The 26,353-nt window shown below is 50.0% G+C and overlaps 1 protein-coding gene across 10 annotated transcripts in view; it reads left to right on the top strand.

The window, feature by feature from the left end:
- The window catches only part of MAPT (microtubule associated protein tau), a 50,130-nt gene extending 25,401 nt beyond the window's left edge, over nucleotides 1-24,729 (top strand). The window contains exons 4-17 of one of the 10 annotated variants that reach the window (XM_030465953.1): nucleotides 1,318-1,404; nucleotides 2,878-2,943; nucleotides 5,790-6,611; nucleotides 8,891-8,946; nucleotides 10,105-10,275; nucleotides 12,464-12,590; nucleotides 13,013-13,063; nucleotides 13,433-13,701; nucleotides 17,126-17,218; nucleotides 17,367-17,459; nucleotides 20,882-20,963; nucleotides 21,520-21,632; nucleotides 23,532-23,679; nucleotides 24,417-24,639. In XM_030465953.1, the coding sequence (XP_030321813.1) occupies nucleotides 1,318-1,404; nucleotides 2,878-2,943; nucleotides 5,790-6,611; nucleotides 8,891-8,946; nucleotides 10,105-10,275; nucleotides 12,464-12,590; nucleotides 13,013-13,063; nucleotides 13,433-13,701; nucleotides 17,126-17,218; nucleotides 17,367-17,459; nucleotides 20,882-20,963; nucleotides 21,520-21,632; nucleotides 23,532-23,679; nucleotides 24,417-24,421 (2,183 nt within the window). In that variant the 3' untranslated portion in view covers nucleotides 24,422-24,639. Of the gene's footprint in view, nucleotides 1-1,317; nucleotides 1,405-2,877; nucleotides 2,944-5,789; nucleotides 6,612-8,890; nucleotides 8,947-10,104; nucleotides 10,276-12,463; nucleotides 12,591-13,012; nucleotides 13,064-13,432; nucleotides 13,702-17,125; nucleotides 17,219-17,307; nucleotides 17,460-20,881; nucleotides 20,964-21,519; nucleotides 21,633-23,531; nucleotides 23,680-24,416 lie in introns of those variants that run through there. The other 9 variants (XM_030465955.1, XM_030465952.1, XM_030465957.1 and 6 more) reach the window with 9 other exon arrangements.
- The last annotated feature ends 1,624 nt before the right edge of the window (nucleotides 24,730-26,353 follow it).

The following is a 26,353-nucleotide window of genomic DNA, read 5'->3' as shown; positions in this document are numbered from 1 at the left end:
TTGACTTTACTGCTTTGAAACCATGATGGATGGGGTCCTGGGAAGCCTTCCCAAAAGTCTCACCGTGCCATGTTCTGCTGGGGGTTTTTCAGGGGGAATCTCTCCCTTCTTGGACAAATACTCTTCATTATTCTCATCACAAGTGACCTTTCCCACTGCAGGATGAGGTAGTGTGCTCCAAAGAGGGGGTTGAAAGGCAAGAGGAGGTGAAGTGTTTATTCTAGTTCAGCAAGTGGCTTGCAGTTTGTTTCCTGAAGACTTTTTACCCAGTGACCACGAGCTCCTGTGGGCTCCTGGCAGCAGTGCCATGTTGTGTGCTCCCAGGTTTGCAGCTTTGTGTTCCCCCAGCACATCCTGGTTGCTGTGTTCACTTTCAGAGGTAGCTTTACCTCATAGCTCTTTTTTTTTTGTTGTTTTTTTGCCCCCTCTGTATTGATGTGTTCACTGCTACAGTGTGATTCATGTTGGAGAGATGGGATGGGCAGGATAAACATTAAAACTTGGTGCTGATGGAAGGGTTGTAGGACTCAGGACATGTCTGTGCTCCACCAGAGAGCTATCAGGATGCCATGTTTGGAGAAAGAACCTAATTCTGAAGTGGTCTAGAGACTTGTTCACTGTTTTAATTAATTTTAATTTAATCCTGTGTTCCTCTGGCTGCTGTAATCCCAAGTATCTGCCTCTTGGAAACTTCAGGCACAGGCATTAGTTTGCAGATTTCATCTAAAAAAAGGGTGGGCAGAGATGCCAACCAATTCCAGCCCTGTCCTGCAGGAGGTGTGGGCTGTCTGACCCCTTGGGATGTGGCTCTGTTCCCATGGATGTGGTTCAGGAAATCAGTCCCTGCACAGGGCAGGTGCAGACTAGGATGTTGTTCCTTGTTCCAGTTGGACTGGGACTTGTCACTGGGACATCCCTCTGGTAGATGGAGCAAGGTTCCTGTCTCAGAGCTGCCCAGAGTCTGCTTGGATGGTTTGTGGAGGTGTCCCATGAGAGCTGCTCTTCCCTGCTCCAGCCCAGTGATGTCCCCATGCAGGTGGCATTGCCATGGGTGCAGCTCAGTGGCTGTTTTCAGCTCTGTGTTTTCAGGCAGGGATTATTCTCAAGCCTCCAGCTGTGCAAGGAGTACACTGGAGATGTGTGGTGTGTGTGTGGCAGAGGGGACAGCTTGTTGTCCCTGTGTCACACTCAGTTGTCTCCCTCTCTCAAGGGAGGGAGGCAGATGCTTTTCTGAGCAAAAAAAGTTCTTCAGGTGTGTCCTGGCCTCCACAGGGCTTTGCCATTCAGCAGCTCTGTGAAAGCTGTGTTGTTTTTCAGATGCCACAGCACCTTTAGTGGAGGAAGGAGACCACGAGGATCAGGGTGGTGTGGAACAACACGGGGAGATCCCAGAAGGAACCACAGGTGAGGGAGACCAAGGTGCAGTTCCATCTCTTGATGCAGACAGAGCAGAGAGCTGGTGCTTAATAATTACACCCCCAAAACCCTCTTGCAGCCATGCTTTGCTCCTCAAGGGTGCTTCTTTCATCTCCACAGCCTGCAGAAAGGATTCCTAGCTTGTCCTCTTGCCTTTCCCCATCCTGGGAGGAAACTTGCAGGGTTTTTTTGTCTTCTTTCTCAGCTCCACTTCTGACAATCCTTCTCTCTGGTGGCTTTGCATCCCATCTCCAGCTGATCCTGATCATCTCTTCCAGCAGCCCTGCTTGGCTGGCAGGAGAAGTCACCTCAGGACCTTGCTCCTTGTCTCACTGCTGCTCTGGCTCAGCCCAGCCCATGTGGTTGTCTTTGAAGTGGCAGGTGGAAACCAGGCCACTGCAGCAGTTCTTTGCCTCCAGGGGAAATAAAGTGGCAAATTCAGCTCTGGAGGGGAATCATTACACCTGGATCTGCTTTTCCAAGGTGTGTGGAGGGGTCTTCCAGAGATAGAGTAAGAAAGGAGTGAGCTGCAGCAGTGGTGTGTTTGGAGAAGAGAGACCTGGGAGAGCCAGGTCTGTATGTGAAAAATGAGTTGTGTTCCCTGTGTGGTAATTCCTGGTTTTTCCTGGAAGCATCAGGCAGGACCTGAGAAAGGGAATGGGTGGAAATGAGGTTCTGTCAATGTCCCAACACTGGAGCAAGCCCAGACTGTGTATCCTGCATCCCATCCCCAGGCTGCTGCTGGGCCCTGGGCTCACCTGCTAGCAAGGATGTGCAGTCTCTGGTTCAGGATGAGACTCCAGGGAGCCAGGAGACAGCAAGATATCCTGAACTCTTGGGGAAAAACCAGAGAAGGTCCTAATTTGACTGTAGACCAAGTATAAATTGATTAAGCCTGTTGAAAGTAGCCATGTAACAAATAGCAAAAAAAAATCTGATGGAGAAAAATCATCATTGCTGGGAAGAAACTTGTGTTTCACTGAAATAGTCTTGAAGTGCTGGATTGATAGCAGCCTGACAGGGATTTTCTGGTGACAAATGGCCTTGGCAGAGATCAGCAGCACAGTAAGCAGGGTGGTAGTCACCACAAAGGTGAGGCTGAGGTAAGAGTCAGGCATTCACATGAGTGCTGCCAGCTAGGAGCAGAGTTTGGGGTATAAATGCACAAGTTTCCCTGCTCCTTAGCAGCCTGTTTTCTGCACCTCTGCCTGAAGGAACCTCACCTGCCACTCAGGATCTGCAAGTGGATGAAATCCTTCTCCAGTTTGGTAAAGCACAAGCTGAATAAATCTTTCTAAATCCATCAGCAGCAGGGGTTTGTTTCCTTTCTGATGCTGCCCTGCTCACAATGCAGCACTGGTGGGCAGAAGCAGCAGGGAGGTAAATTTTCCAGACACATGCTTAAACTTAAGCTTTCTTTTGATCATGTTTTCCCCCTTTTTTCCTCTGAACTGGGACCAGCTGAAGAGGCAGGCATAGGAGCCACCCCCAACCTGGAGGACCACGCTGCAGGAGGTGCTGCTCAAGGTTAGTGACTGAACTGGGGTCAAATTTTGCTGCCTTACACACCTGCAACTGGTTTTACTGGTGGGTTGGGAATTTTCTTCTGTAAATTCCAAGGCTCTGCATTCCCCAAACAGTTGTGCAGTTCTCCCTGACCATGCTCTGAATGTTCCAACATACTCATTGCAGGGAACTGCAGCTTTTCAGGCACCAAATCTCTCTCTCAGAGGGTTGAAGCCCTGCTGCTTGTTTATCCTGTTGCCAACCAGGGCATCCTCCAGGCCAGAGGAGGTGAACATGGAGCAGGAGCTGCTCAGCATTCCACAGTCAGGTTTGACCTCTGCTTGTCCCACATGGAAGAAGTGATTTGTTTCTCTACTGCTTTGAAACAGGGCTCAAACTTGCTCCCTGATGACCTGACTTGAACATTAGGGGTGTTTTTTTTCTCATCACAGCCTTAGGGGACACAGCCAGGCCTGGTGGGCAGCAAGGATTTGCAGAGCTCTGATTGTGCTCAGAGGAGCCAAGAAGTTCCCCAGGAACCTCCTGGCTCTCTGGAAAGCCTCTCTTGACTCTGCTCAGTTCAGATCTGACTGAAAACTTCAAGATGGGATTTTGCCAAAGCTTTGACTCAGTGCTTTGACTTTAGGGGGCTCAAACCCACCTTGATACTGCTCTCTTGCTAGCACCAACACACCAGAGGGCTGCTTCAAAGCTTAGTTAAAGCCCAGGTAATTCTCTGGGATGATGTGAGAAGTTCCTTCAGCTGCTCAGGCAACATCTTTCCTCCTCATGGCTTCATGAGTGCATTTGGAAAACATCTCTGTCTTTTAAAGGATTAAATAACCCTTTGCCTTCTCAGCTGAGGGCTGAATTCAGGTTGTCTTTGCTTTCCCAGCACACAGGGAGCACAGTCTGCTCCCTGCTAATAAAATCAAACCTTTGCTTGCCTTTGCAGTGGTCCTTGGACTAGCAGCTCTTCTGTATTTAAGACAGTAGCACCACTAGAAAAAAGAAATCAAGACTCTTAGCAGGAGAGGGGTGAGGTTTTCTGTCTGCCCTCTTCAGCCTGGTTCTGGCTGCTGCTTCTCATCAGATTTTTAGTAGAACCTTTCTGTACTGTCCTGGGATCTTTCAGCTGCCAGATCTGAGGAGCTGGAGCTCTGGTGTAACCTCTGTGTGACATTTCTAGGTTCTTGCACAGATTGCTACCTCTTTGCAAGTGGACTGATGCACTGCTTCCTTTTACAGCTTCTCTCTGATTCAAAGGAAAATGTGATTTATCAATACACAAGAGGCTCTTGGATATCTTTTTACCAACTACTTTTGTTTTTCCTGTGGTGGGATTTGAGAAAAAATGAGCTTTGCAATGAAGGGGGAGCATGTTAGGAAACCTTTGGAGTCCCAGGTGCAAAAAGCACCTTCTGATTCAGTTTTTCCTCTTGATCTTGTCCTGCATGTTTGTCTCTGAGCTGCTGACAGCTCTGAGGATGGAAGCACAGGTAACAAATTGACTGTCCACACCTCTGCACCTTGGTGATGGTCATGTTGAAGAAAAGAGCCAGGACAGGCTGCTGGCTACACCCTCCAAGTCCCTGTGGTTAGAAGAGGTGTTTCTTGGGGTCACATTTCAAGCATTAGCTGTGTGCCAAGTCAGGATTTCTTTTAAACTACCAATTCCAAGGACTTTGGGTGGTAGTTTCACTGAACCTTTAAAGTGGGGAGAATATTGATTAAAATGTCAGTCTTTTCCTGTTTCAGTCTTGTTTGTTAATCTAACAAAACCCCAACTGAAATCTCAGTACTGAAGTGCTCTCATCTAAGGCTCCATGGCTTGATCAGTGCTCAAAAAGACCAAAAAATATTTGAATCCAGACAATTTCATAACACAAGCTGCACATTCTTACCAGGGCAGTTGACTTTAAAGCAGTGCACACGTGTTCAGGGTGAATTCTCCATTGCTCAGTGCATCTTTGCTTCAGTTAGATGAATTTCTGACAGCAAAGCTCCAGCTCAACCAGAATATATGGCTTAATGCACCAATTGTTGGGTGGAATTGGAAAGGTCTGTGCCATGCATGAGCTCAGCAAGAGAACATCCTTCTCTCTTCTCCTGCCCCCTCTAAAGAGATCTGTGGTTCTCTGACCTTAAGTTTTGGCTCTTCAAAGTCCCACTTTCTGCTCTGCCCAAATGGTGAAGCTCTAAGGAGTGGGTGCTCAGCCCAAAACTGCTGCAGCTGTGTGGCTACAGCCCCATTTTTACTTCCAGTCCTTTCCACCCAGGCTGTCTGCTCCCCTGGCAGTTGAAATACAGCAAGAAGAGAGCAGGACACAGCAGTGCTCTTCCCTCAGCTCATTAGAGATGTTTTGAGGCACAAGGCAGAGAGGGTTTGGAGCTGTGGGAGGATATAACTGGTGCTGTGTCTGCTTCCACATCTCTTGCAAGGGATTCTCTGAGCCCAAGAGGGTGTCTGCCCTCTTTTCTTCAGGTAAGAAGAGGTGACACTGACAAACTGATGGTCCAGTGGTGGTGTTAGATTAACAAATGGGTGTATTTTTGGCTTGTAAAAACCTCTGTAGCTCTGAGACCAGGTCCATGGAAGTATCTGCTCTCCCACAGTTGAACATCACTGTTCCTGATTCCCACAGGGATCAGAGTTTCTTTAAAGGCAAAAATACTCAAAACAAAACAAAAAAAAAAGCAGTGTAGAAGTGTCTGTCTGCTCCACAGGGCAATGTGGGGCTTTCTTCCTCTAGAGGGATGGCAGAAACCCTTAAGTCTCTCTTCAGCATGACATGTCTGACCACTTCTTTTGAAATGCCTGTTCTAATTGTTTGCCCATGCTTCATACCCTGCATCTTCAACTCCAGGGGAGCCAAGCTCTCCAAAACCTGTGGGAGATCCAATAAAAGGAACAATCCAGCCCACAAAGCAGGTAGCTGGGGTTCTTCTCTCACCTGAAATGAAGGTTGCACCAGCAGCTCCCACCAGAATCCAGGTCACCATCCCAATCCCCTTGGATATGTACCAAGACTCCAGAGCATCTGAAGAGAGCCATGAGCTGTGGGATCATGGAGGCAGAGAAGGCTTTGGTGTGGATCCAGAGCTGGGGCATGGTGTGCACCCACAGGGAGGAGCAGGAGGCACAGAAGATTCCTGGAATCAGGATGAACCATCCCCTTTATCCACCAGAGCTCCTTTAACAGCAGCTGCCAGTGGACAGGAAAGAGATGAGGACCATGGAACTGCTGTGGGACAGAATGTTTCCCCAGGAGGTGGACCAGGCTTGTGTCCAGCAACAGCCAAGGAAGCTCTGGCAGGCAATGCCTTTGAAAAGGAGTCTAAAAATGCTGGAGACACAGCAGGAGAGGCACATCCTGTTGAAACTGAATCCCATAAAACTGGAGAAGAGCAAGAGGAGAGGAGACAGCCCCCAAAGGAGCCAGAAGCCACAGATGTCACCCCATTGGGGCTTTCTGAAGTCATCCCCCAAGAAGCAGTGGAGCTCGGGCAGGGAGAAGATTCTGAACCCTTGCTAGAAAGAGCCCAACTCCCCCAGGAGTTAAAAGATGAGGTGGAAGGCAAAGTTTTTCCTCTGGAAGAGGCTGCACCAGAGCTGGGGGAACGCCGGACACCCAGGAAGCAGCCTGGTGGCCATGACAAAGCCATCAGTCGTGTCCCCCTCCTTAAAGGTGTGTGCAACCTTTGCCTGCCCTGAGCTGCCACTGCCTTGCTGACCACAAAGCTGCCAGAACCAGTACTTCAGCTTGCTGCCACCTCCAGTCCTGCTGCTTGGGGGATGGTCTGGACTTCTGCTGCAAAGTGATCTCCAGGGCTGCTCCCTCCCCCTCCTTCCCTCCTGAGTTTCATCCTGGATGTCCTGGCAGCCTCACCAGACCCTTAATGCTTCAGTTCTGCATCCCTTGCATGGTGCTGGCGTGGCCCTGATCCTGCTTTATTGACCTTTTTTTTTTTTTTTTTTTTGGTTTGATTTCCTTGGATCTATGGGGTGGACATCTTAACTCCTGCCCCAGAAAAGATAAGGACCTGGATGGATGTTTGGGGCATGGTGGAGTGGGGCTGACCCAGCACACCCTGCAGCTTGTTCCAGCAAGACATATGCCATCTGGTTTGCATGTGGCCAACCCAATAACTCCTTGTTTTGGCTTTCCTGAAGAGGAGGAAAAAGGCAAGTGGGGTGGCAGACCTAACCATGGAAAAGGCTCCACATTAGTACTGTTGCTTCTGCTTTTCATAGAATCACAGAATTTTGGGGTTTGGAAGGGATCTTTAAGCTCATTCCAACCCTTCTGCCATGGGCAGGGCCATCTCCCACCAGCTCAGGTTGCTCAGAGCCCCATCCAGTCTGGCCTTCAAAACTTCCAGGGATGGATGGGGCTTCCACCACCTCTCTGGGCAACCTGTGCCAGTGTCTCACCACCCTCATGGTGAAGAACTTCCTAATATCCAATCTAAGTCTCCCCTCCTCTAGTTTGAATCCATTCCCCCGTATCCTATCCCTCCCTGACATCCTGTTTTCCCTTAAATATCCCCTGCTGGCTGCTGTTGGGGGTCTGATCTGCAGCCAGCTGAACCTTTGCCCACTGCAGGCTGTCTGATGCTCTTTCAGAGCATCCTTCATCCTTCCAGGTCTGGATGGTGTGTCCCTGGGTGGGTGTTCTACAGGAGCAGTCTGGGGGGGCTCTGGGGTACACACATCAGTGTGTGGGGCTGGGCTGGGGGGGCTGTCAGCTCCTGGAGCTGCTGCAATCTCAGTTTGAGCTGACTTGGGTCTGAGTTCACCCCTCAAACATGAGGATCCTTGTCAGCAGAGCAGCTCCTACACCTTTTCCTTCTCCAGGAGCTATTTTGTCACCTTTATTGGGGGTCAGGGGGATGTCACCAGGAGCCCAATGCAGGTTTTGCAGTGAGTTGTGTCCCTGAGCTGGGGCAGCAGCACACAAAGCAAATCCCAGTGGTGTCTCACTGGGTTGTACCTCAGCAGGAAAACCATGGCAGGTTTGGGGGGAGATATTGCCCCAAATCAACCATTTTCCCAATTCAACAGGAGGAATTTCTTGAACTTATTACTGGCCTTTTCCTTACTTTGTGCCTGTTCAGCTCCAGCCTTGCTCCAGTTAAACTGAATTTGGGAAGCAGAGTGCATGCAGCAGTGCTGGGGGGAGAAAATCAGCAGCTTTTCCTCCCAGATTAGGGAGGAATCAGCTGAAGAGGGGGAAAAGGGGCTTTGTTAGGGGTGCACCTATAGTACAAACATCCTTCCTCTTGCTAATCTCCTAATTAGCAATGCTGCAGTCTGGTTTGCTTGGAGACTAATGAGACAAAACACTGCAATATTGTCACTCTCTGCTTGACACAAATCAAGTAGGACAACAGCTAAAACCTTTAAGACCCTGCAGGGTCTGACCCAGATGGAAGGTGCTGGGGAGGAACAACAGCCAGGTATTTGCTGTGCCAATTTAACACCCTGCCTGACAGCTGTAACTGAGATCATGGGCAACCTCATGCTAGTAAAACTGAGACATCCTTTAATTTTAGTCTTTATTTATATATTTGCTAGATTCTGGGGGTGTTTTGGAGAGAGAGATTCCTGTTGAAGGTTGAAGAGGACTGTTCTGTTCTGAACTAAACAGATGCTGCTGGAATTGAGTGTAAATCTGGACAAAATGGTTTCCTACTGACCTTATTCCAGGTGTCTGATGCTCCAGTGGTGACAAATGCACTGTTGCTTGTGCACCTGTTAACCAGACAGAGTGTGTTTACCTTGTGGAGGTATTTCTGCAAGAAATGAGTGACTTGTACCATTTCTAAGAGCAGTTTTTAATTTTAAGCAGAGCAGGTACATGGAGCACCCCCCCAGCATGCATGTTGCTGTAGCAGAGGCTTTATCATTCCTCTCAAGTTTATTGATCAGTCCCAAGAAGCAGAACTCTGTGTTTCCATTTGTCAGGTCGGATGGACAGCAAAGACAAGGAAGGGACTGAAGCTGATGAAAAGAAACCCAAGGTAAGCTAAAAAAAAACCCCAAAAACCACAAACTAAACAAACAAAACCAGAGGTGACATCAGCCCACCAAGTGCTGTGCATGTTCCTGGCTCCCTCTCCTGCTTTCCTTGTGCTTCTTAGGAAACCTTGCTGTTATCTTCTGTTCTTCCATCTGTCTTTCAAGAGTGGTTTTATTTTTCCTTCCCTCCCCCTGGTTTGGTTGGTGCAATCCATGGTGATTTTTGAGGCCAGGGAAAGGAACCTAAAGCTGTGCTTAGAGAGAAATCAGTTTCTCAGCAGCTGGCTGGCTTTGCTGGGGCAAACTGGTGTGAAAGCAAGCTGTGTTGGTTTGTACTGGGGAAAGTCACCACAGCAGTGAAAAGAGAAAGAGGCAAATAATAAAGAAATTAAATAATTTAGGCCTTACAGATGCTGTCTTCTGAGTAACAGCTTAATAGTGGGGACATTCCAAGTGGATAACCAGTGGGGACATTCCAGAAGTTTCAAGTCATCTGTCACAGGGTTAATTTGGAGGTTTGGTTCAGCTGGCCATCAGCCTGCCTGCTGCCTGGGTGAGCTCATGGCTAGTTTAGCAGGTGAAGCATTACAGCTGAAGAACAGAATTCTGGTAATTCTGTTTCAGACAATGGGGGATTGTGTCTTTCTTCAGGGAGGGGGTTGACAGGATTGGATCAGGCTGGGCATTCACCAGGATGCCAAGCAGTTGTCTGGATAAAAGCCATCACCCCATTATTGATCCAACAGGCACGACAGGGCAGAGAGACCTGGGAGGGGTCATCTGCATCTCCCCAAAATGCTGCCACTGGGTGTTCTGGACCTGCAGTGTCTTTGCTAGCAGAGCGCACACAGTCTGGGGGGGGGAAAGGGTAAAAAGTTCACCATTCAGATGGTCAAAATGCCACTGGTGTGGAGGGCATTGGCAAGGGCAGTGCCACTGTCCCCAGGAAGGGGTTTGGGAGGGCCAGAGCTGGGGAATCCCCTGCTTGCTGCAGCCATGGAACCCCTTGGCAGAGGAGAGTCCCAAACCTCCCCTGTCCCCCCCCCACAGTTCCATATTGCACCTTCAAATCCCCTCGAATGTTGGCAACTCCCTTTTTGTTTCCCCTCTCCTACTGATTTTTGTTTTGTTCCCATTTTATTTTGTTTCCATGTTTTAAGAAATCCTCACCTTCCACTGCCAAACCCCCAGGCATCGATAGACCCTCCATCCCCCCCCAACGACACTCCTCCTCTAGCACAGCACCCTCCAGCCCTGCTTCCACCTCTAAACGAGTTTCTTCTGGCACACCCCGACCTGCCAGTACAGGAACCCAAGAAAAAAAAGCCAAGGTAAGGAAATGGGATGTGAAAAAAAGCAAAGCTGCCTTTGGGTGATCCCTTAAGGCATTCCTCAGAGGTCTGGCAGTGCCTGGTTGGGTGGGATGTGCTTCCCCTTCCAGTGGGCATGAGCAGATTTGGCCTCAGCTTTGGTGTTTGAAGCAGCTGAGTCCATCTCACCAGCACCTGACCCCCTGGCTCTGCATTCCAGCAGGATTTTCCTTGCTGCAGGGTGTTATTTTTCTCCCCCAGAGGCATTTCCAGGTCCCTTTCTGCTCTGCTCTCCTTTGCAGCTCTGTGCTGGGTTTTGTGACTTCACGGGCTGTAAACAGCAGATGGATTTGAGATGTGCCAGAGCCAGCTCTGCCAGGTGCTCCAGGGAGAGGAGGAAATGCACAAACATCCCTGGCTTCTTCTGCCATGGAGAAAGTAGCCTGGAATTTCTCTTTGTGGGGTTTAGCCAGACAAATAACCCCGTGGTGAGGGGAAAAGAGAGAGCAAGAGGTTGCAGGTGGTGGGGACACAGCTTTACTGGGATCACCATGGCTCTTGGAAGCTGTCAGTTTGGGATTTGTCTCTTGGGGTGTTTTTCCTGAGCTTTTGTACACACACCAGCCTAAGAAAACAATAGTTTTGGGGAGGTTTGTTTTGGTTTTCTGCTTGATTAGGAGACAAATCCATGAATAGCTCACTGCTCTTTGCACACCAGTACAGGCAGTGGAGTGGTACAGGGGAGGGGAAAGGAGGTGTTTGGAGTCCAGTACTCCCAAATGGAGCCTCTGGTCTAGGCAATGGATTCATTTATGTTCTGTACAAGAATTTTAGCAGGATAAAGGGAAAAAAAAAAAAGGATGAAATTTAGAGAGTTTTTAACCAAGGCTGAGTGTGTGGTCAGTAATGTAGCAGAAGCTTAGAGGTGATGTGGGACAGTGTGATGGGAGTTGGGGTGTGAACAGGATTAAAAATAAAAAGGAAGGAAGAAAGAATGAAAACAGGAAGGAAAAAAAAAGGAAAATAAATAGGAAGAAAAAAAAAAGGATGAAATTTAGAGAATTTTTAACTTAAAGGTGAGTGTGAGGTCAGTAATGTAGCAGAAGCTTAGAGGTGATGTGGGACAGTGTGATGGGAGTTGGGGTGTGAACAGGAGAAAAAAAAGGGAAAAAAAAGGAAGAAAAAAGGAAAACAGGAAGAAAAAAAAGGAAAATAAACAGGGAGAAAAAAAAAAGGATGAAATTTAGAGAATTTTTAACTTAAAGGTGAGTGTGAGGTCAGTAATCTAGCAGAAGCTTAGAGGATGTGGGACAGTGTGATGGGAGTTGGGGTGTGAACAGGAGAAAAAAAAAAAAGGAAGAAAAAATGAAAACAGGAAGGAAAAAAAAGGAAAAAAAAAACCAAACAGGCAAACCAGGAAAAAAAAAGGATGAAATTTAGAGAATTTTTAACTTAAAGGTGAGTGTGAGGTCAGTAATGTAGCAGAAGCTTAGAGGTGACGTGGGACAGTGTGATGGGAGTTGGGGTGTGAACAGGAGAGAAAAAAAAAAGGAATTAAAAATGAAAACAGGAAGGAAAAAAAGAAAAAAAAACCAAACCAGGAAAAATAAATGGATGAAAGTTAGAGAATTTTCTAACCAAGGCTGAGTGTGTGGTCAGTAATGTAGCAGAAACTTAGAGGTGACGTGGAATGGTGTGATGGAAGTTGGGGTGTGAACAGGAGAAAAAAAAGGGAAAAAAAAGAAAGAAAAAAGGAAAACAGGAAGAAAAAAAAGGAAAATAAACAGGAAGAAAAAAAAAGGATGAAATTTAGAGAATTTTTAACTTAAAGGTGAGTGTGAGGTCAGTAATGTAGCAGAAGCTTAGAGGATGTGGGACAGTGTGATGGGAGTTGGGGTGTGAACAGGAGAGAAAAAAAAAAAGAAGAAAAAATGAAAACAGGAAATAAAAAAAGAAAAAAAAACCAAACCAGGAAAAATAAATGGATGAAATTTAGAGAATTTTCTAACCAAAGCTGAGTGTGTGGTCAGTAACAGAGCAGAAGCCTCGAGGTGACATCAGGAGTCAGGGCATCCATTTGGCATCCACATGGGAGCTCCCATGGGCTGTCAGGGAGCAGGAGGTTCTGGTGTGGCTCTGATCCATGAGGAGTGGTAGCTCATCCCTGGATGGATCCCAGGCCATCATCCCTTTCCCTTTGCTTCCTCAGGGCCAGGAGATGAGAGGGGGGACGAAGGCAGCCACGGCGCGGGCTGCGGGCGGGCAGAGGAATTCCACCAATGCCACACGTATCCCAGCAAAGACCCCCACAGCCCCCAAAACACCTCCCAGCTCTGGTAAGTGATGGCAGGAGCACCATCCAACCCCCTTCCCCTGGTGGCTCTGATTCTAAAAGCTTTGTCTGCTCTGTTCCTCTCACTATCAGGCTGTAGGAGAGGGCAGTTCTTTGGAGATTTCCTCCAATTTGGAAGGTTTAGGCAGCTCTGGTTTAATTTTTTTTTTAATCCTTCTGTTCCTCTTCTCTTGCCAATGTTTCACAAAGACCAGGGGCAGGAGGATCAATTCTACAATTGCAGAAATGGAGATCAAGCCCATTGTTCTCAAAGAAGAAAACCCCAGAAAGCATTGTGAATTTTCATGAAAACGGTGCATTTCACTGAATGTGTATTTTTCAGACTTAACCAGAGCTGTATAAAACCTTAAATCTATTAATTTTCCAGCTTTATTGTCTTAAGCATCTTTCTCCTTCATTAAACAGGCAGAAAGGAGCAGAAAAAACCCCCTCCTGCAGCAGCAAAGTCGGAGAAAGGTGATGTTTAAGGCTTTTCTTCTCCCATTTCATTCCAGACAGGGAACAGTTCTAAGCTGCCTTATTTAATCCCCTCAAATAATTTTGTAAAAACCCTTCCACATTTTCTCTTATAGAAGAGTGGGTTTGTTTGAACCTCTGTAATTTGTCATGCATCTTAATTACCTGGGGAGCCTTACCAAAAAATCCAGAACCTTCCTCCTGAGATAAGAGGAAATCCTCTTCAATCACAGCAGAAGGGAGTACACCCCATTTTCCTAGGAGGAGGAAACAGGGTCCTGGGATGGGACAGATCCCCCCCAGCCATGCAGAGGAGGAGCATGCAGATGGCTTCTCCTCCCCTCACCTCCCTCTGTCTGCAAACTCCAGGTGAGCAGCCCAAGTCTGGTGGTGACAGAAGTGGTTACAGCAGTCCTGGCTCCCCTGGGACCCCGGGCAGCCGTTCCCGCACTCCTTCTCTGCCCACCCCACCAGCCAGGGAGCCCAAGAAGGTTGCAGTGGTTCGTACACCACCCAAATCTCCTGCCTCTGCCAAGACCAGGATCCAACCCTCTGCTGCACCCATGCCTGACCTGAAAAATGTCAAGTCGAAAATTGGCTCCACTGAAAACCTGAAACACCAGCCCGGAGGTGGAAAGGTAAATTGGGGACTCTTCTGTCTGTCTGTCTGTCTGTCTGGAGGGGCAGTGGGTGCTTGATGCTTCAGCTGGGGAAATCAATTCCCTGCCTGCATCAGCAGCTGGAGATAGAGCAGTGGGCAGCCCTCTTTCAGCTCATCTCCAGCCTGGTGCTGATTTTGGGGCTTTTTTTGGTTGATGGAAGCTTTTGGGTTGATGAGGATTTTTGGGTTGATGGGGTTGGGTACTTGTCCTGCAATTGCTCCCCTACCTTAGTGCCAGGGATCAGCAGCTGGAAATAGAGCAGTGGATTTGGGGCTTTCTGGGTTGATGGAAGTTTTTTAGGTGGATGGAGCTTTTTGGGTTGATGGAACCTTTTTGGGTTGATGGAGCTTTTTGGGTTGATGGAAACTTTTTGGGTTGATGGAACCTTTTTGGGTTGATGGAGCTTTTGGGTTGATGGAAGCTTTTTAGGTGGATGGAGTTTTTTGGGTTGATGGGGTTGGGTACCTGTCCTGCAATTGCTTCCCTGCCTTAGTGCCAGGGATCAGCAGCTGGAAATGGAGCAGTGGGCAGCCCTCTTTCAGCTCATCTCCATCCTGCTGCTGGTTTGGGAGCTTTTTTGGGTTGCTGGAGCCTTTTGGGTTGGTGGAGCTTTTTGGGTTGGTGGGAATTTTTGGGTTGATGGGGTTGGGTACTTGTCCTGCAATTGCTCCCCTGCCTTAGTGCCAGGGATCAGCAGCTGGAGATAGAGCAGTGGGCAGCCCTCTTTCAGCTCATCTCCATCCTGCTGCTGATTTTGGGGCTTTTTTGGGTTGATGGAAGTTTTTTGGGTTGATGGGGCTTTTTTTGGTTGTTGGAAGCTTTTTGGGTTATGAGAGTTTTTGGGTTGATGGAGCTTTTTGGGTTGATGGAGCTTTTTGGGTTGATGAGGATTTTTGGGTTGATGGGGTTGGGTACTTGTCCTGCAATTGCTCCCCTGCCTTAGTGCCAGGGATCAGCAGCTGGAGATAGAGCAGTGGGCAGCCCTCTTTCAGCTCATCTTCAGTCTGGTGCTAATTTAGGAGCATTTTGGGTTGACAGGGTTGGGTATTTGTCCTGAAATTGCTTCCCTGGCTCAGTGTGCAGTACAGCTGTCCTGCAGAGAGCTGGGGATGTGGCTGTTGTGGGGTGGCATGTCAGTGCCTGGACTGACTGCCAAGGGACTGACATTCCCTCCTGGAATGCCCCAGGGAGAGCAAAGTGTGACCTCAAGAGCTGCAGGGTCAGGGGTGTTGTGGTTTTGAATCCTCTCCTGTGTGGTTTGGGGCAGTCCCTTCAGCTGCCAGGGATCTCCTCCTCCCCAGGAGGGTCCCAGACTCAGCAGTTTTTTCAGAACATTGTGATTTTTGGGTCTTAATTCTCTTGCTGAAGTTTTGGGTTGTGTTCTGTGCTCAGGTGCTGTCTTGCCTACATGATGTGATGTGCCCAGAGCTGGTGGCACTCGTGTCCCTCCAACCACTTTCCAGTCCCAGAGAGGCTGTTCCAGGAGCAGCAAAGTGAACTCTGTGCCTGGGAAACCAGGGTTTTGTGTGGAATTTTGCAAGAGGAGGGTTTGGGTGAGGGCTTGGTGGGAGCTGATTGCTCTGTGCAGCCCCAGGAGCAGCACTTTGTGGTTACACAGCTCCAGCTGGGGTGCTGTGGGTGCTCAGCACCCACCCCAACCTCTCTGTGGCCATATCCTGAGCCTTTTATCAAATCCTTCTTGTTGCTTGGGTGGAGACTTGGAAGCACCTGATTTCCTCTGACTGCTGTGACTCTTAAACATCTGGGACACAACATGTTTGTCCTTGCCTGCCCTGGAAGGGGAAAAGGTTGCTTTGCAGCCCTTGGTGCCCCAGAGCTCTAGCAAACCTTTCCCAAAGTGCAGCACATCCCTTTTACATTTTCTCCAGGGATTCTGTGGCTCTGGGATGACTTTGGCATGGGGGAAGGCTTTGAGGTCTCTCTTCTTCCCCACCTGAAATAGCAACGTGCTTTTCCACTTCCTTATGGCTTTGGATCACAATCCAGGGGGGCTCTGCTCACCAACATCTTGTTTATTGTCACTGAAAGAGTAAAAACAGCTGAATTTGGGGCATTTCGTTGCTTTTTGCAGGGGGGAATGGCTGGCTGCTCTGTTTTGGGGGATTTTGCAGGACAGGAGGGGCTGATGGCAATGAGTTTGATTTTTAGGGTGACTTTTTTTTGGGTGGCACTTTTGCTCTTGTTGGATCACCAAGTGCTGCTGTGGCAAAGCCTGGTTCTAGCAGAACTGGGTCCTGGTTTGCAGGATGAGTTGATGTGGACTTGGGAAGTGGTGCTGGAGGTCACTGTCAGCCTGGGGGCTGCAGAGCAAGGGGGGAGTGAGGAGCTGGAGCTCTCCTGGCAGCAGCAGGACACCCAAGGACTGCATCTGCAGTGACACTGCTGTGTCTCTGTCCTGCTCATGAGGCTTTGTCCTGAGGGTGCCTGCTGGTTTTTGCCTGGATTTCCCTCTGGTTTATACTGGGACAGGTTGTGAATCCATTCCAGTGCACGCAGGGGAAGGGTGAGGGGGGGACTGGGACTGACTTCATCTTTTTGTCTTTGTCTCTCTGCCCTTAGAAAAGCCAAAGAGGGGAAAACAAAGCCTAAAAAGAAAGAGCTTCATTATTTAACCCTAAAATGTGTGTGTGAGGGGAGAGGGCAGCAGGGCTGGAGGGGGAAGTTAGCAGGGTGTGTGCTTCCCCCCGGGCACTGAGCCATTTCCACCTCTCCCACTCGAGATGGAGTCAGGAATGCAGCAGAAAGTTGCCTCGGGGTGGGGGTGTGTGTGTGGGGTTGCTCTGTGCTGCCCTTTTTCATCATCTCTGCAGGAATTAAGCAAACTGCAGGCAGGGAACTGCAGCCCTGGCAGGGAACTGCAGCCCTGGCAGCCTTTGCTTTTTCTTTTTGTAACTGTAGAGGGAGTTGGAGCCCTGCACAAGTGCTCCCTGTCCCAGGCTCAGCTCCTGCCCTGCCCAGCTGCACCCCTGGGCTCAGCTTGCTGGGGATGTGAGGCTCTGTGTGTTTGTCCTAGAGAAGGGAGATGCTGCCTGGCATGGGAGCTGGGGCTCAGCAGGCATTTTTCTTTTTCTCTCAGCTCCATCCTTCCTCTGCACAAGCTCACTGATAGCTTCCAGTGAAAGAGAAAGGGATGAGCTGACCTTTTTCTAGCCTGAAAACCAAGGCTGCCTTGCCAGCCAGATGTATCCAACCTCTGGCTAGAACCTCCCTGCCTCCAGCTTCAGTTCCCAACCCCTGAGCAGAGAAATCTCTCCAGCAAGCCAGAGATTTTCCTTTTCTCTTGGCCCTGGAAGGCAGGTGCCTGGTCTTAGTGATATAAGTCATGGTCAAGCTGCCAATGGTCAATGTTGTTTTTCACACTCTTTTCTGGCTACCAAAGGTGCAGATAATTAATAAGAAGCTGGACTTTAGCAGCGTTCAATCCAGGTGTGGCTCAAAGGATAATATCAAACACATCCCAGGAGGAGGCAGTGTGAGTACCTTCACACTTTCAATGCACTATAATGGTTCTTATTAATAAGTGGCATGTTGTATACACTAAACTGCCAATGCTATCTGCAGAGCCCCTGCCATCAGATAGCAATTGGTGACGTGCAATGACTCTTTTCTGGCTACCAAAGGTGCAGATAATTAATCAGAAGCTGGACTTTAGCAACGTTCAATCCAGGTGTGGCTCAAAGGATAATATCAAACACATCCCAGGAGGAGGCAGTGTGAGTACCTTCACACTTTGAATGCACTGTAAATAATCCTGATTAGTAGTGGCATGTTGTACCCACTAAACCTCCAATGCTATCTGCAGCCACCCTGCTGCCAGATAGTGATTGGTGATGTGCTGTCATGTAACCCCATTAACCCCAAAGACATGATTAGATAAACCCTAACAAGTCCTGTACATGCCTGACATGGACAGAACTAACTGACCCACGTAGAACCCATGTCTGGATCAAACCACCCTCTTCACCCAAAGGTTTTACACCACCTGGAAGGATTAATGCCTCACTGTCTGCAGGGCTGGTGGCCTCTAGCAGACAGTGATGCAGCTGCTGGTGCAGTAGATGGATAGATTTATGAGCAAACACTGTCCTTGTTGCTTAATTTACTGCTAAATTGCACATGACCCTGCACAACATGTGAAAACACAGCTTCCTGCCCATTCCCATCAGGCAAGTATGATCCATGCAAATGTTAAGCTTCTCCTTGCTAATGAGTGTGTCTGGCAGTGCACATGGAGGCTGAGCTTCAAGGGATACTGAATTAATTGATTCATACATGACCATTTCAAACCATTCCCAGATAAACAGCCAGACTCAGCTTTCAGTTACTGTGCCAGAAACCTGGAGAAACTCCACAGAGTTTGGTGGGTTTACACCTCTCTCTCTGGAAACAAGATTTTGGGTCCAGGAAAGAGGATGGACTGAGGAAGGAGCATCACTAAGACCCCAAGCAGTGTGACCCCAAGTCTGGGGTTGCCTGGTCTGTGGCCATCTGAGGAAGCTACCTGGTACCTCTCAGATGTTCCCAATGGATTTTCTTTGTGCTGTTTTTGATCTCTGTGGGTGCCCTCCCTGAGAAACTCAGAGGGTTTGACACGTAAGCATTGGGACTGAACTGGGTTTGCAACCTGCACCTTAAATTTGATATAATTCTGTATTTATCTAAGGGGTCAGAGCAGCTGCTTGGCAGAGATCAGGCCTCTGAAACAGGTTCCATGCCTGTTCTGCTCTTTCTTACCCCAGGACCTGGATCCCTGGTGTGTGGTGGTGAACCAGTGGTTACACCAGGAGTCAGTGTTTCTCAGGAATCCTCTGTGCTGTGGTGGCAGCACAGGGTGCTGAGCTCCCCCTCCTCCCCACTGAGCTCACACCATGGGCAAACCCCTTGGCAGCTGCAGGGGCTTAAGAATGATCTGGATTTTTGGCTGGAGGTTCTCATCCCTCCCCAGGCTCTGCCAGCAGTGGAAGTGGTGTTGAGCACTGAGAGGGGAAGCAGCAGCAGCAGCTTCACCCTGGGAGCAAAGCCCCTGTCCTTGGGGCTCCCTTGAGAGAGAGAAGGGCAAACAAGGGACCAGGAGATGAGCTCCATGGTCCTGGGGGCAATGGTTCCCTGCCCAAGCACTGCTGCTTCAGGAGGAATGAGCTGCAGGATCCTGGGGTCTGGAGCTTTTTGGGGTTTAAACCAGTGGTGGGTGCTCTGACAAAGCATTGGGTGCTGAAGCTGAGAGGTGGGTGGCATCCCCAGGTCTCTGGCACTGGTTTCTCAGGCAGGCAATTCTCTGCCCCTTTTGCATTCCTTGCTAAAATAAAGGAAGAGCCTTCTCTGCTCCCCAGCAGGAGGGGAAGGGTTAATGGAGTCCTGTCTTTTTTTAAAAAAAAAACAACAAAAGGGAACTGGAATGAGAGCAGAAAGTGTTTGAGCTGCTGATTGATTCCCCCTCTGGAAATGGGAGGTCTTTCAGTCCCAGGTTCCAGTGGTGCCTGAATTGCTCACAGGGCCCTTTGGGGTCATGGCTGGGATTAGAAAATCCCCAGCTCTGTCTTTTGGGGGTCTCTTTCCTGCTTTCCAACTCAATTTAGCTCTCCTCCTGCCCAGTGCATTAAAAATGTGATCTTTTCCCAATGCTGTCTCCATGTCCTGTGTCTGCAGTGTGCTCCCAGACCCTGAGGCTGCTTTTCTCCCCTCTCCTTGTCCCCACTTTGTCAAATGTGCCTTTTTTCTGGTCTGTGTGAGTGTGGGAGACAAGTGGCTTGTGCAGGGGGGACTGGTGGCACTGAGGCTCTGTTCCTTCCCCCCTTTTCCTGCCTGAATGATGATGTGGTGGGGGGGGGATGTTTCTCAGTGCAGTACCACAGCCCAGCACCTCCCTCTCAGGGTGATGGGGCCAGGATGATGCAGGATGCCTCAACACAAGGTGCTCACTGGATGGAGAGCAGTGACCAAAGCAAATCCCTTGTGCTGCTTTTCAGCCACCTTGGGCTGGAGGACTCAGCTCCTCTGCAAAGGTCCCTGAGGTGCTGGGACCAGCACACCCTCCATGGTGAGAAAACCAGAGAGCAGCATGTGCTGCTCCCCCTGAAATCCAGGCTGCTCCTGAGAGCCAGAAACTTCCCAGTGAGCAGGAACCAACCCTCCAGGTGCTGCTGAGCTCCTGCTCAGCCCCACCAACAACAGCAAAACTGCTTCACACACAGGGCTGGGGCCAAACCCAGAGGCCAAGCTCACTTCTGGGGGTGGGGGGGATGTTTTCTGACCCCTTGTCTCCTGCTCCTGCTGCAGCTGGTGTGTGTGTGCTGTGGTTTTGCAGCTGTCTGATGGTCCCAGGCCTCTCCAGTCCTTGGTGTTTTCCAGTGTGGTGTTGAACTGCTAACACCTTAACCTTCCCTCTGTGTGCATCTCGTGTCACCCAGGAGGCCCCTGGGGCCATGCTTGGAATGGGGTGGAATATGTGGAATTGCTGGAGCTTGTGTTGAGGGATGGCAAATGAATGAAAACAAACCAACAAACAAACCATAAAACAGAGCATAATCCCATAAACACTGTTGTGGTTGGATTTACTAGAATTGCCATTTTAATTTATATTATGTGAACTCCTACCAGATATTTAGATTTTTATTTTTTATTTTTTTTTAAAACCAAATTTATTTCCATTACAGCATTTTTTTCAGAAATGCATATTTTTGGTCACTCTTTTAAAAGTTCTGTGCACATTGATCATTTCTGTTCTTTCAGTTTTTGTGGACATAAGCTTTATGTTTTACACCAGAAAAGGTATTTATTTTTTACATTTTCTCTCTGGTATATCTCCTCCTTTTGGATGATGTGTATGCAAATCTTAATTAATTACCACTCCACTTTCTCTCTCACTTAAAGCACTTTAAAATTGCCTCTACTTCCCCCCTCTTGTTGGAGAGGTGATCTTGTGCATGCTGACATGTTAAGAGGCTACTGCACACGGGCATTAATGATCTCCCATTTCTGATGACAGTTTCTTGTGCATTATTATTAATCTTACTGGGGTTTGAGCTGTCCTTTCCCTTCAATCCAGATCAGGTGCTGGTGTGTGTTGTGCCTCCCCCTCCCCAGGCTCCCTACACTGACAAGAAACTCATTGTCTTTTCCTTTCTCCTATGGACAGGTTCAAATTGTTTACAAGCCAGTTGACCTGAGCCATGTGACATCCAAATGTGGTTCCCTGGGCAACATCCATCACAAACCAGGTACCTTTTTGGCACCTTGGGAGCTCCCAGACTGCCTCGTGGGGTGAGGGAGCATCTGGAGAAGGGGAGAGGGTTTGAGGGAGTGAGGGGCACTGGAACAGTGAGCAAAGAGCATCAGGGTTGAGCTCTGGGGTGCTGGATGCTATTCCCAGCTCCATCCTTCCTTCCAGACCCTCTCCAGACTGCCTCCCCACCCCCCAGGGGAGGGATGTGGTCTGTGGACAACACCTTGCTGTTCATGGGAAGGATTTAGGAATAAATAGGATGAAGTGCTGGTTCCCCCACTGGGAGTAACCTGCCCTTGGCTCTGTAAACATGAGGATGTCTGTCAGCTCCACCTAGAGCTTTGGAAAGCTTTTTCCTACTTTGGAAAGTCTGCTTCCCACTTGCCCTGGCTCCTGGGTTGCCCAGATGACTGTAGGAATCCTGCTGCCATCCTCCTGGTTGTGGTTGAGCCACCTCAGAGCAAGCAGCTCAAACCTCAAGCTCTTTCTCTCCAGCTTGCCCTGGTTGGCACAAGAACTGATCCCACCCACTTGTGCTCTTCTCTTTCCAGGTGGTGGTCAGGTGGAGGTGAAATCTGAGAAACTGGACTTCAAAGATAAGGTGCAGTCAAAAATTGGGTCCTTAGATAACATCAGCCACGTCCCTGGAGGAGGAAATAAAAAGGTAAAGGGGCACTGGGTCAGGAGCAGTGGTGTTCTGCTGCAAGGGACTGTGCAAGCATGGGAGCAAAGAGGATTTAGAGAAGCTGCTGCTCATCTTCAGCCCCTCCACATCTTCCCCCACCAAGCAGCACTTCTTCCCCAGCACTTAAAATGATTTCCTGCCCCTGTTCTGACACGGGGTGGGCTCTGCACACTCCTCCTTCAGAGGACAAGGAGCCCCCTGCCCAGGACTGAGCTGCTCAGCCCCTGCCCACACCCCCTCCTCATCCTGGAGGGGATTTGCTGGAGCACAGCCATGGCAGAGCTGTGAGGATGGCAGACTCTGTCCTCTTCCTGGCCACCTGAATGAGTGTGAAATGTCAGGGGGATCCTCAGCTGTGCTTTCCTCTCTGAAGTTTGTGCAGAAAGGTGTTTGTGGCTCCAGTCTCCCCATTAAGAGGTGCCCCCACCAGCAGCTTCTTTTCAGCTCTGCCTTGCCAATTACTCCCAGCAGTGGCAGCTCAGGGAGCTGCAGAGGTGTTGGTTCCCTGATGAAAGTGGAGCATTAGAGGCTTAGCTTTATTTAGAACAGGTGACTTTGCAGCAGTCACTTCAGAAGAAAACTGATCTCACTTCAAGTCCCTCTCCCAGCTGAGGCTGACCAAGGACACTGTGCAGGGGTGCTCTGTGTTTGAGGGGACTGAAATGGAAAGACAAAAGCTAATCAGGTGAATACTGAACCCAGGGTGAGCTGATCCTGCCTGGGGGCTTTGATGGTGACTTCACAGTATGTCTGAACTAAATAAAACACATCTGTGACCTCTCTTTGAGGACAGGCAGGTCCCTTGCAGGAGGTAAGCACAGAGGTGAAGCTGCAGCCTGGTGACACACTTGGCTGAATTCTCTGGGAGGGGGGAAAAAAAAAACCCACAAAAAAACGTTTTTATTTATCTTGCTGTGTTTTTCAAACACTTCTTTTCTCCTGGGTGGGAAGGGAAAGTTCTGTTTCAGCTCCTGTGTTTTGGCTCTTAGTTCTTGGCCACGTTTTCTCTGTGCACCTCCCAGCTCCTCATCTCCCAGCAGTGCTGGCCCTGGCCTCTGACTGAGGGACTGCTTGACTTCCTTACCCTTCTCTCACTGCTGCTATGCATCAGACTGCCCTGGGCTTCACTTTTTTATGATCACAGTGCTGATTCTTTCACATCCTGGCACCTTCACTTGGCCACAGTTTGAAGAACTCACCCTTTGGAGAGGACATTTTATTTGCAAGGTGTGACACAGCAGTGGCATCACCCCCTTCAGCCTCCCTGCGTGGCAATTGCCCACACTCTGCCTAAACCCACACCTGGAGGAGGATGTCAGTGTAACCTGAGTTCAGAAAATGCCTCAGGTTTGTTTCCCTTGCCCATCCCATTCCCACTTTGGCACCAGGGACCATCCTCAGGCAGTGCTGTCACCCTCTTTGCAGGGAGGGGACAGGACAGGGCTGAGCCCCATCTGCCCTCCAGATACCCCTCCCCAGCCTTGCCCATGGCCCCAGTCTCCTCCTTGCTCTGTGACACAAAAGATCCAAATTTGGACACACACTCCACAGCTTTCCAGGCTGAACACTGATTCCTGTGCCACTCTGCTCTTGGCTTTCCCATGAGGAATCCTGCTCTGCCAAGCTACCTGTGCCAGCACCTTCACTGCCTGGGGAAAGCTTTCTTCCTTGTCTCCAGAGGCAGCCACTCTTCTTCCTATGAGCCAGCAAATGGCCCTGTTTTCCAGATCTTTTTCTGCCCCATTTTTCTATTTCTTGTCTTTTTGTCTTTTTCCTTCTGGTTGACATTTATTGGATCTTGGATTTGTATTTTTTTTATTTTTTTTTTTATTGCTGATGCATTTTTTTGCACCCCTGGGTGGGTTTCTTCACCTGTAGAGAGAGAAAGGCAAGGAAGACAAGAACTGTCCCCAGGCTGCTCAGACCTCAAACCCAGACCCTGCTGGGCTCCAGTCCCTGGTTCTGGAGCCACCCACCCCCCCGGAGAGCCAGCTCCCAGCCTTGCACTTGGCTGGGGAGGGCACCAGTAAGTAGCAAACCCCCTCCACTTCACCCCCACCTCCCTGCTCCTCACCAGGAGAGGGGTTTGGCTCCTGGGAGCAGCATTTTGGGCTGGTGCAGGGGCAGCTTCACTCAGATATGGGGATCCCACCCCCTCTCTCAATCTGAGTGGGGGGCAGCCCAGGTGGTGCTGAGTCCTCTGCCTGGGACCCACCATCATCTGGGTGCTTGGGGAGGATTGGGGAGCATTCTGAGTGCTCCATCCCCTCCAGTTATGCCCATTTCTTGGAAGGGATGTGCCTGAGGGCCATCAGGCCAATAAACTATAAATATAATATATATATATATGTTTATCCCTATAAATATCTGAGGGGTGGGATGAGGCCAGTCTCTTTGCAGTGGTGCCCAGGAACAGGAGGAATGGGTTTAAGCTGGGACATAGGAAATTCCACCTCAACACGAGGAGAAACTTCTTGATTGTGAGGCTGAGGCCCAGGTTGCCCAGGGAGCTTTTGGAGTCTCCTTCCCAACCCCCCCTGGATGTGTTCCTGGGGGTCCTGCCCTGGCTGATCCTGCTCTGCCAAGGGGTCTGGGGGGGTCAGACTGGACCTGAGATCCCTTCCAACCCTGCTTCTTGAACAGAGCTTTCCTCCAGCAGCAGCAACCCCCTGGATGGTTCTGCAGGTAAAACACCACCTCTACAAGTGCTCTACATCCCTCTCACACCCCCTTCTCCCTTTTGTCCTTTTTTTTTCCTCCCAGATTGAGACCCACAAGCTGACTTTCCGTGAGAACGCCAAAGCCAAGACCGACCACGGCGCCGAAATCGTCTACAAATCCCCCACCATCTCCGGAGACGCCTCCCCACGCCGCCTTAGCAACGTCTCCTCCTCTGGCAGCATCAACATGGTGGACTCCCCCCAGCTGGCCACGCTAGCCGACGAGGTGTCTGCTTCTCTGGCCAAGCAGGGCTTGTGATGGGGGCAGGGCAGGCGAGGAGAAAGGAGATGAAAGGAGAAAAAAAAAACAAAACGAGAAAAAAACACGAAAAAACAAACAAACAAGAATAATCTGGCCTTCTTCCTCTGTTCCTTTTACAGCTGCTTTTCCCCCCCACCCACCCACCCTCCCCATCCCCTAACTGGTTAATGATTTAACCTGCTTTTACTGTTCATTCAGCTCTAGCTCCAGGACTTCAAAAATCAGTGACACTATGAGGTACAAAACCTCCTCTCCCCCTGCTCCTCGGAGCGCACAGCCCGTCCCTGCCCCTTCCCCTCCTCCCTCTGCCCCCTCCCCTTCTCCCCCTGCCCCTTCCCCTTCTCCCCCTGCCCCTTCCCCTTCTCCCCCTGCCCCTTCCCCTTCTCCCCCTGCCCCTTCCCCTTCTCCCCCTGCCCCTTCCCCTTCTCCCCCTGCCCCTTCCCCTCCTCCCCCTGCCACCTCCTTCACTCCCCCAGCCCTTCCAGGGGTCCCCACGGCCCCGGGGAAGTGGGGAGGGGGCAGGCACAGCTGAGCCCAGCATCCCAGAGGGCAGCAGGAAGGTGATGGATGCTCCTTCCCCAGAGGCTGGGGAGTTTTGTCCTGCAGGCAGTGGGTGCTGCAGGCAGGGACTGCAGGGAGGTGCCCTCTCCCTTCCTGCCTTAAATTTTGCCGATTTGGATAAAACATTTTTGGTTTTTTTTAACCTCTGAAAGACGAGATGTGTATGAAGATAACTGCCAGGTACCTCCCCCCTCCCACCCCCCCCAGCTCTGGCAGCTGGAGAACCTTCCAGGTCCAGGCTGGGGGGTCCCACTGCAGAGGGGACCCCCGGGGGGGGACCCTTCCCCTCTCCGTGGCTGTGCTGGAACCGCTGAGTGGATGAGTAGAGGCTTTTCCCTTTTCCTTTGGCAGCCCCCTCGTGTTGTAGAGTAGATTTGTCTGTATATGCTTGGACCGTGCCAGGGTGATTGTTTTCATAAATGAGCATGTGTTAAAAAAAGGAAAAAAGTAAAAAAAAAATATAATAATAATAATAATAATTTAATAATGCTGTAAGTAGTTTTGAGCAGCCCCCACACCAGCTCAGCTCCTGCCTGGTGAGGAGGGGCTGAGGTTGTGCCCAGACCTGGTGCTGCATGTCTGCTGGGGGGGCACAGAGCCCCTGCCCTGCTCCCTGGGGAGGGTCTTGGGCTGGGGGGGGGGCTGCAGCAGAGCCCCTGCTCCTTGGGGAGAGCTTGGGGGGGCTGCCTTGGAGCCCCTGCCCTTTGGGGAGAGCCAGGGGGGCTGCAGCAGAGCCCCTGCCCTTTGGGGAGACCCGGGGGGGGGGCTGCAGCAGAGCCCCTGCTCTTTGGGGAGAGCTTGGGGGGGCTGTCTTGGAGCCCCTGCTCCTTGGGGAGACCCGGGGGGGCTGCAGAAGAGCCCCTGCTCCTTGGGGAGACCCGGGGGGGCTGCAGAAGAGCCCCTGCCCTTTGGGGAGAGCTGGGGGGGCTGCTTTGGGGCTTCTCAGTTCTCTGCCCCCCCCCCAGGGTCCGGGGGGGTTGTTCTGAGGGGCAGTCCCAGCTCCAGGGCTGGGGTGGCTCCTGGGTTTGGGTGCAGCTGGGTAACATCTTTGGGTTGGTTTGGTTTGGTTTTGGGGTTTTTTTGTTTGTTTTTTTTTTTTTTTTTTTTTTTTTTTTTGGTTTTTTTCTCCCCCTGCAAGGTCAGCTGAGCACGGTGGA

The sequence above is a fragment of the Calypte anna genome, chromosome 27 (genome assembly GCF_003957555.1).
Source record: "Calypte anna isolate BGI_N300 chromosome 27, bCalAnn1_v1.p, whole genome shotgun sequence".
In the NCBI taxonomy this organism is placed as follows: domain Eukaryota; kingdom Metazoa; phylum Chordata; class Aves; order Apodiformes; family Trochilidae; genus Calypte; species Calypte anna.
Note: the sequence above shows the minus strand (reverse complement) of the source record. Positions and strands in the feature narration are given on the sequence as shown.